The sequence below is a fragment of the Oryzias melastigma genome, linkage group LG1 (genome assembly GCF_002922805.2).
Source record: "Oryzias melastigma strain HK-1 linkage group LG1, ASM292280v2, whole genome shotgun sequence".
Taxonomy (NCBI): Eukaryota; Metazoa; Chordata; class Actinopteri; order Beloniformes; family Adrianichthyidae; genus Oryzias; species Oryzias melastigma.
In genome coordinates, this window is record NC_050512.1 from 23,792,189 (window position 1) to 23,800,359 (window position 8,171).

At 36.3% G+C, this 8,171-nt stretch overlaps 1 protein-coding gene across 2 annotated transcripts in view; it reads right to left on the reverse strand.

Annotated features, from left to right (window-relative positions):
* Window positions 1-5,208: 5,208 nt before the first annotated feature.
* Window positions 5,209-8,171, reverse strand: part of zgc:174863 (uncharacterized protein LOC100136852 homolog) — a 12,506-nt gene continuing 9,543 nt past the window's right edge. For both annotated transcript variants that reach the window (XM_024290261.2, XM_024290262.2), the window contains 3 exons: window positions 6,718-6,762; window positions 6,592-6,630; window positions 5,209-6,508 (listed from right to left, as the gene is read on the reverse strand). In XM_024290261.2, the coding sequence (XP_024146029.1) occupies window positions 6,593-6,630; window positions 6,718-6,762 (83 nt within the window). In that variant the 3' untranslated portion in view covers window positions 5,209-6,508; window position 6,592. The remainder of the gene's footprint in view (window positions 6,509-6,591; window positions 6,631-6,717; window positions 6,763-8,171) is intronic.

Here is an 8,171-nt window from a genome sequence, read left to right on the forward strand (position 1 = left end):
TTTGTGCTACACTATTAGCTGCTTAGTTTTGCTGATGTTGAGGAGATTGTTAAAGGCAGGGATCTGGCTCCTCCACCCATCCACTGTGGCTCTGGTTAATGAAAAATACAATGCTTTTAGTTTAAAAAAGTAACTGTAAAATAAAAAAATGGAAAATAACTTATCATTTATAGTGGTTTTATAATCGAGAACAAAACATTTTGACAAATTCCAGTGTTTTAAGTCTGCCTCGTGGTTGAAAAAATACAACAAATTAGCTCTGTTTTGATTTTAGATAGTCAGATAAATGAATTTCTAGCTAAGAAGCATCACAAACGTTTAAAACTAAAAGGTTTTTTTTTCATTGCCCACATTACACTACCTACCACTAGATTTTCTCCACCGAGAGCAAATCCTATGTGACATAGGAAGTCTTTTATTTTGAAAGGAAGTCTTGTGAACTTTTATATTTAAGGAAAAAAAATATTTTCTTTTAGTTTTTTTTTTAATTAAGCCAAAAAAACACAATAGTTTATTTAAATTTTTCATAAAAATAACAATAACAGATACAAATTCTTATTTTTCTAAAGGATGTGGCTCCTTAATGGGTTGCAGACCCCTGGTTTAGGACATCTTGTCATTGTTGGAGATCAAGCCCACCACCACAGTATCAAACTTCATGCTATTGGTAGAGCTGGAAATGGTCACACAGTCAAAGGTATAGAACACTGGACTGGTCCGTGCAGATCAAGACCTCTTTCAAGAAATTTCTGAGAAGGCTAAGTTCATCCAATCTCTGCAATGAAATGCTAGACATTTTTTATCAGTCCATTGTGGCCAGTGTTGTTTTTTATTGTGGTCTGTTGGGGATGGGTTATCAACATCATGATAAGGGATAGTAATCATCTGAATAGGTTGATCAGAAAGTGTGTGACGATGCCAGGAAAAGGGGATTCACTCTGGGGGGTCTGGTGGAGGATAGGAGGAAGAGCAGGATGCAGGTGTCCTCGGTAACACAGGTCACTCACTGCAGAGGACTTTGGCTTCTCTTATTGCACAGCAGAACTGAGAGGTTCCATAGATCTTTAATCTCAGCTGTTATAAGATTTTATAATGAGATTTATTGTGTGTAATTATGTGTGTTGTGAAACAGACTATTGAATTTCTTCTGATGGGGATGAATAACGTTTTATGTATCAATCTATCTGTCTATCTATCTTGGCTCACTCGTTGTCAGTCGTGTTTCTTCAGATTTTACATTTGCTCTGAATGATTGATCTTAAGTGAAAGTGTGAAAAGCTGACACATGCAACTTCAGTTTGTTTTGGGATTATTGAAAAAAAATCCTACTAAAAAAACTAGTTAACCTGACATCCTCTACAGAGATCTAATGATAAGATCAGTGGATTGATTTTTCTCTGTGGTTTGTTTACCTTAAAAGCCAGTCAAAACATCATTCCTTCCGACGTACCTGTAAAAAAAAGAAAAGAAAAAGTCCAATGCTTATCAGATTGTTAAAGTCCCCGTGTGTGCAGGCTCCAACAAGGAAGAGACAGAAACGTCCCTTCACTATTGATTTCCCTGAAAAAAATCTGAACCACAGCAGAAAGCCAAAAGGATCTGTATCAGTGAACCAGGATGTGTGATGTAGATGGAGATTTTTTTAATTGTTTTTTTTTTCCATTGTTTTGGAACTTTTTTATAGTTTTTGATTTGGATGTGATGTGTGCACCTGAGGTAAAATCTAAAATGGCAAAGATTGAACTAGAAACTTTCCACAAGCTGATTACAGTTACAGATTAAGACTAAAATATAAAAGTTTGGTAAAAGTTAGATCTAGAAGACTGTCCTCACATAATATTGATGAATAAGAAGCTGTTTTTCCACTTAGAGAGAATAGAAAAGGGACAAACAGAAACACTGGAACATTTAAGTGACAAAAGTGATGAAAAATGCTAAAGCAAACACTCACAATAATGGATAAAAAAAAGAAGGCAAAGAGATGAAAGATTTACAGTAAGGAAGAAAAAAAATCATTTGAGCCCATACCAGTGAAAGGGTTAAAAGTAACAAATACTAAATATATTTCTAAATGTAACATAACATCGAGTTGGATTACAGGTTTTCATGTGGGGCTGAACTTTGCGCTTGGTCTGTATTCATACTTCCGTCAACCGAACTATTCTGTCTTGTACCAAAGCTTGTAAACAAAACCATGTGACTAAAGATCTCTTAAGTCATTGGTCTTTACAAGGGACTTGTTGTACTTTGGTACAGTGGAGGCATGCTGCCAGACGGTAGGAGGGTACGCTAAGTGTTTATGACAGATTGTCGTGAAAAGCAATGTGGATGACGTTAAAAGTTGTTTTATTGAGCCTCCACTCCTCCGACTACATTTCAATGAGTTGCTGTGTCTCATCGTTACTCCATGTTTGTCTGCATCTTGTGGTTACTTCGTTCCTACTCTGTTTACATCCTGTAATCCTCGGCTATGGTGACCATTTTGATAAGTAATTCAGTAGTTTGTTTTTTTATATAGTACCTTTCACAGGCAGGGGTCACAAAGTGCTTCACAGTGAAGAGGGCATAAAATAAAGTCACAATTTTAAAATGATAGAAAACAAGACTGGTCAGCCACAATAAAAAGAACATAAAATAAAACAACAGTTATAACATTACATAAAGCAAGATTAGGCAGCCAAACAGTGGGGCATTTATTGGGAATAGAAAGCTCATTTTAAAGACAGGTTTTAAGTTATCTTTTGAAAGTATCAACAGAGTTTAATGAGTCTAGGGAAAGTGGGAGTTGATTTGAAGGAACAATTGTGAACTTGTGACCATCAGGATGAAAACCTTTGGGAAGGGTTGTAGGACGGATAGGAAGGAGCTTGCCTAAGTAGTTCTTTGAGGGTTAGGATAGAGTTTTTAAAATGTATTCTAAAATTCAGTCAGTGAAGAGACTTAAAAATAGGGTTCGTGTGAGCTCTTTTGTTTAGAGTTCTGGACCAGCTGCAGACAGTTGAGTTCGTTCTTGTTTATACAAGTAAAATAACTGTTGTTGAAGTCTAGGTGTGAGGACACAAAAACATGAATGATCATCTCTAACTCATGTTTAGATTTTTTCGATCTGAACTGTTGAATTGTCTTGCCTAGTAGAACCATATACAATAGGAACAAGAGCGGCCCCAGGACTGACCCCTGAGGTACCCCACACATCAGATTGTTTGGCTCAGATGACACACTGAAGCTCCTACCAGCCAAATACCTTAGAACCGACCTTGACAACCCAACCACATCACGCAGCCTGTTAATGAGGACATGATGGTCGACAGCGTCAAAGGCCGTGGTTAGGTCCAGCATGACCAGCACTGTCCACTTGTTCTACTGTGAGCATAGAGCCTTTTCAGACTGAGGAAACACCGGAGTTCAGTGTTACGGAACTAATCCAGACCCTCTCAAAAAAGGGGTCAGAGAGCAGTTCCTGGTCTTGGACCAGAATCTGCTCAGGTGCTTTGAGACTAAAAATTTGTCTCAGCTTATAGGGGAAATAAACTGGTTCACTTTAAATAAACCAAATGTATCCAGTCTGAATACATCCACAATTTCTGTTCACTGATGTACCTCTTGAACCGTAAATTAATGGGATTTAACCTTCGGGTAAATAATAAAAAAAATCAAAAGAGTTCATCCATTGTATTATGTATTAGAAAATTGAGCCATTAGATTTAAACAAGAAATGGTGTGTACTTCAATAGTGCTACCCTTCTTGAAGGCAAAAAAAGAATGAAAAAAAAATAAGATAAATGGTCTCACCTTAAATTCTTATTCTTGGTATGAAGAAAAAAGTAATATATTATATTGAAAAACATTCTTGATAAGGTTATTTTTCTTTCACGAAAGAAAAAAAATGTTTTTTGAAACAAGTATTTTTTTTAACTCCCTTAAGATGAATTGTTTTTACATTGTTTCTGTATCTGAGATTGCTGATACACAAAAAACATCAAAAAAATGTCATCACTGTAACTTGTCCCGTGAGTTTGAGCATCATCTGCAGGATCTTTTTGGTCTCCCATGCTGCGGCTTGGCATTCCACCAAAACCTTTTTTTTTTTAATCTACATCAGGTCATGGTTCAGCTTGTTTGTGCAATAACTCCTGAAACATTGACCCGTTGGACACGTGCAATCAAACCTTTAGATAAAGTCAATTTATGATCAGCTGTAAAAGTTCATTTTAGTTGAATCCTGACGTTTGATCTAAAAGTAAAAATGTGACACATTTATAGGCTGGGTAAATCTGACTTTGCTTCCCAACTTAACACTGTAATTCTCTCAAACGAGGATACAAGGAACACGTTCAAAATATAAACAAGCACATTTGGATCCACTCATAAAGAAACAAAACCTGAACAACAAAAGCAGCAGTGAAAAATAATGAATGATGTGGACTTAAACATTAACGGCCAGCATAACAGTCTGGAATGTGGAGGAGTTTATGGCCTCTTCAGAAATAGGTCTTCAAAAAAAAAAAAAAAAAAAAAAAAAATCCCTAGCAGTCCCGACTGAAAGAAAGAGTAGAAATCCGGCTTAAGCACATTAAAATTATTTCATGGCATGTTTGTGGTCTAAATGTTGATAAATCAGATCCATGAAGATCACTAAATAAAAGTGTGAACGTTGTGCTTTCATATCACCAACAGAGGGCAGGACAGATGTTTAACGTTTACAGAGCTATTTTTTTATAAGTGTGCACTACATCCAAACATTTCTAATTTAGTAATGCTCTCCAATAACTGCTAGATTCAAAGCAGCTGGAAAATGGAATTACTGCAGATTAGACAAGATTTGAGTTTTTGTTACTTTCACTTTTTATTTTCATTTTAGCAATAAAGATTATGGCCTGTGGTGCAGAGCATGTCTTTGTGTGTAAGCCTGGGAATTTCAAAAAAGTCGAGAAAGAAAGCAAAAGTGAAGCTAACTGACCTCATCAGTAGAAACAGATTTCCACAGCCCAGCCAAGAAGTTTGAAAAACAATGAAAGATCTTTCAAAGTTAACAAAATTTCCTTCCTGAAATCATACAGAGTTGAGGACATTAGGCCTCACTAAGCTGGCGTGTTTCCACAAATTGTGTCTTAAAACCAAAAGAGAGAAGAAACTAGAGAAGAAAAGCATGTGCCGAACATTCAGCAGTTAAAAAACTACTGATAAGTACAAGAAATGCCACAAAAATGAAGGAAGGATTTTAATAAAAACCCAACACACGCAGAAAAATCACATTACAGTCTTTACAATAATTCAAACAAAAAACATATATAGCGTGCTTTAAAGTTCAGTGCCTCTTTTTCTCCTGAAAATTGGGATAAAATAAAAATCAGTCACAAAAATACAAAATACCTCACAAATGTTCCTAAAACTTGTTTAAACCTTTTACAGACATTTGTCTTTTACTGCACATTATAAATCATTTACTGGTAAAAATGTCTTCTTGAACTTTGCTCTAAATAATTTTCATAAACCTGTTTTTTTTTCTTTTTTTACTGATAGTTGGCATCAAATGACAAGAACAAAGAAAGGAGAAATAGGCTTTGCTGGAAATCAGAACTTGCAGCACAATTTTCCTGTTACATAAGGGTAGTCTCAATTACTCCAGAAAAACTAAAAAAAAAAAAAAACAGGAAATAGAAGAAGGCTAACAAATATAGGATCAAAGGTGCTGCAATCTGGCTTCGAGGGACAGTTTTTGGAGACAGACAAAACCTGCCTGAGACTGAACGAGAGACTTTAAACTGTCTCTCTTTTTTTTCTTTTTTTTTTTTAAAGAAAACTTACATTTTAGGATTTATTTTTAGTTCTCTTCTAACAAAGGGAGATTTAATTAAAGACAAAAAATCCTGTCACCACAGTATGTGCAAAAAAAAGTTTAAAGGTGGTTATTCTTATCTCAAATAAAAGAAAAAAACATGATTTCCTTAGTATTTTCAGCAGGAAGTGATCAAGAGGAATCAAAAAGGAAATTATGATGTACAGATATATATTAAGAAAGATAAACTTCACAGTTTAGTGGCTGGTGAAAAAAAAATACATATAAAAATCTGTATGATTTAAAACATTTCCCCTTTGAATATAAGCTTTTATAAATCTTTCTGAAAACTAAAAAATAAAAAAAATAATATGCAACAAAAAGGAAGGATGTACAGTAACCGCACAGATCATATTTGCTGACCAACCTCTCTTTCTTAGATATTCAACATGTGGCTTACAGCCTTTCAGTACGAAACAGTCATTCGGAGCTTTGGCTGATTTTTCATTAGCATTTCATGCTTGCACCTCGTCTTCTAGCTGCTCTGGATTCCTCAGAAAAGTTATTTTCACCTAAAAACCCATGTGAAAATCAACCTGGCAAACTGGAAGGAATCAAAAGTGTACACTCGATTAACACAATCTCAAGTGATACAAGCCTTTACACAAAGTTGTACAGGAGTAGAAAAATACAAGTGTCATCTCTACATTGGTGAAAACATGATCCCTCCTGTGGAGAAAAAGAGGAACATTTAGATGTTTGATGAAGTCTAGACTCTGTTTTCATAATGAAAATGCTTAATCTTAAAATACCTCAGGGCTGACTGTATTGGACATCCTCCTCAGGGTCACCTGGAGACACGGGTAATGTGAGTTAATGTTTGGAAGCATTACTCGGAGTCAGTTAATCCCAAATCCCTGCAGTGTTGACTTACTTACCAGTCTCAACGTCTGGATCTTGTGTCTCAACGTGTTCATGTTGACCTGCAGTAAATGAGAGCAAGGTATAAAATATCGATTCTGGGAAAGAATCTGAACAGACAGGTGTGAAGCTTCTCTGTCGCTGCAGGCATGTTTCAGTCAATCCAGATTGACTTGAAACTCTCTCAGCCTTCTAAAGTCAGAAACCTAAAATAACTAGCTGATTACAGGTGTGTTGGACAGCAAAGATCAGCCTTAGTGCAGTTTTAATTTTATTTTTAGACCAGAGGTGCTGGTTCTCAGCTTGCTTGGATTCCCAAGACTAGGATCCAGCACTTTTCCTTTTGCTTTCAGCGTTCAATGTAGAAAGTGTAGGCTTGGAGCTCTGGAGAACCCACAGCTGGACCACAATGCCATGATCACACCCTTTTTCAGGCTTCCTCATTTAAAACGTTCACAATCATGAGTCCAAACGCATGATTTTAAATCTGTTTTTGGGGCTCTACATACATAATGTAAGACTATTGAAAGTCAAACCAGTCGAACTTTGACCAATCGGGGACTCAGATTTGGTAGTGACGTATGGGTAGCGTCCGTTTTAATTCACAGAAGTCCCAACCATTTAAGAATTGAGAAATAATTGCAGTTTATGCCAGGCTGGAATAACACCATACCAAGTCTTTCATATATCCACTGTGAAATAAAAAAACTGGAGCAAGGTTGGCGAGATTTGCACCGCTTTGACATTTCACACCAAGTATCTGCCAACTGTAGGTACCGCATATGTACTAGTATTGGGTAGCAACAGTCTAGTGTGAACAAGACATGGTTAAAGCGTGTTCATTGCCTTGCGTCTAGCACCCGGTGTGAACATAAGAGATTAGAAATGTTGCCTTTGATTGGATTGAGACAACATAAAATGTATTCTGAAAGAACTCAAACTCTAAGGTGTGGCCCTACAATGACATTCCTTCAGAGATGAATCAATGAGGAGAGATTAAACAACAACAGATGATTAAATGCGGGACATTTCATGACAAGGAGTGACCTTGCGCTTGAAACTTTTTACTACTCTCTTCATCCATTTGCTATGGTTGCTCTAGCTCCAGCTACAACAAGAAATGTTGATCTTCTATCACAACCCATTTAAATTTGTCATCCATGAATCCTTTTTTTTCCAATGACAAATACATTTTTTCTGCTTTGAGGTATCACCACCACCACATAATGCAAGTTCATGACATGCAAGCAGACAGATCCCTGTTAGTGAGTAAGGTCATGTGGTCAATTCTAGGAAATATACACCCACAGCAACTCCTGCATACAAGCCCGGCAGGAAAATTCTGATTCAGAGTCAAATCAGCCGTTTTATTCCCAGTTAGTCCAAAGATAAAAGCGATGAGTATTCAAGCTTAACATTCTCACCCAGTAAAATGTTGATGAAACCAGTCTGCTGTTTTTTTTTTTTTTTT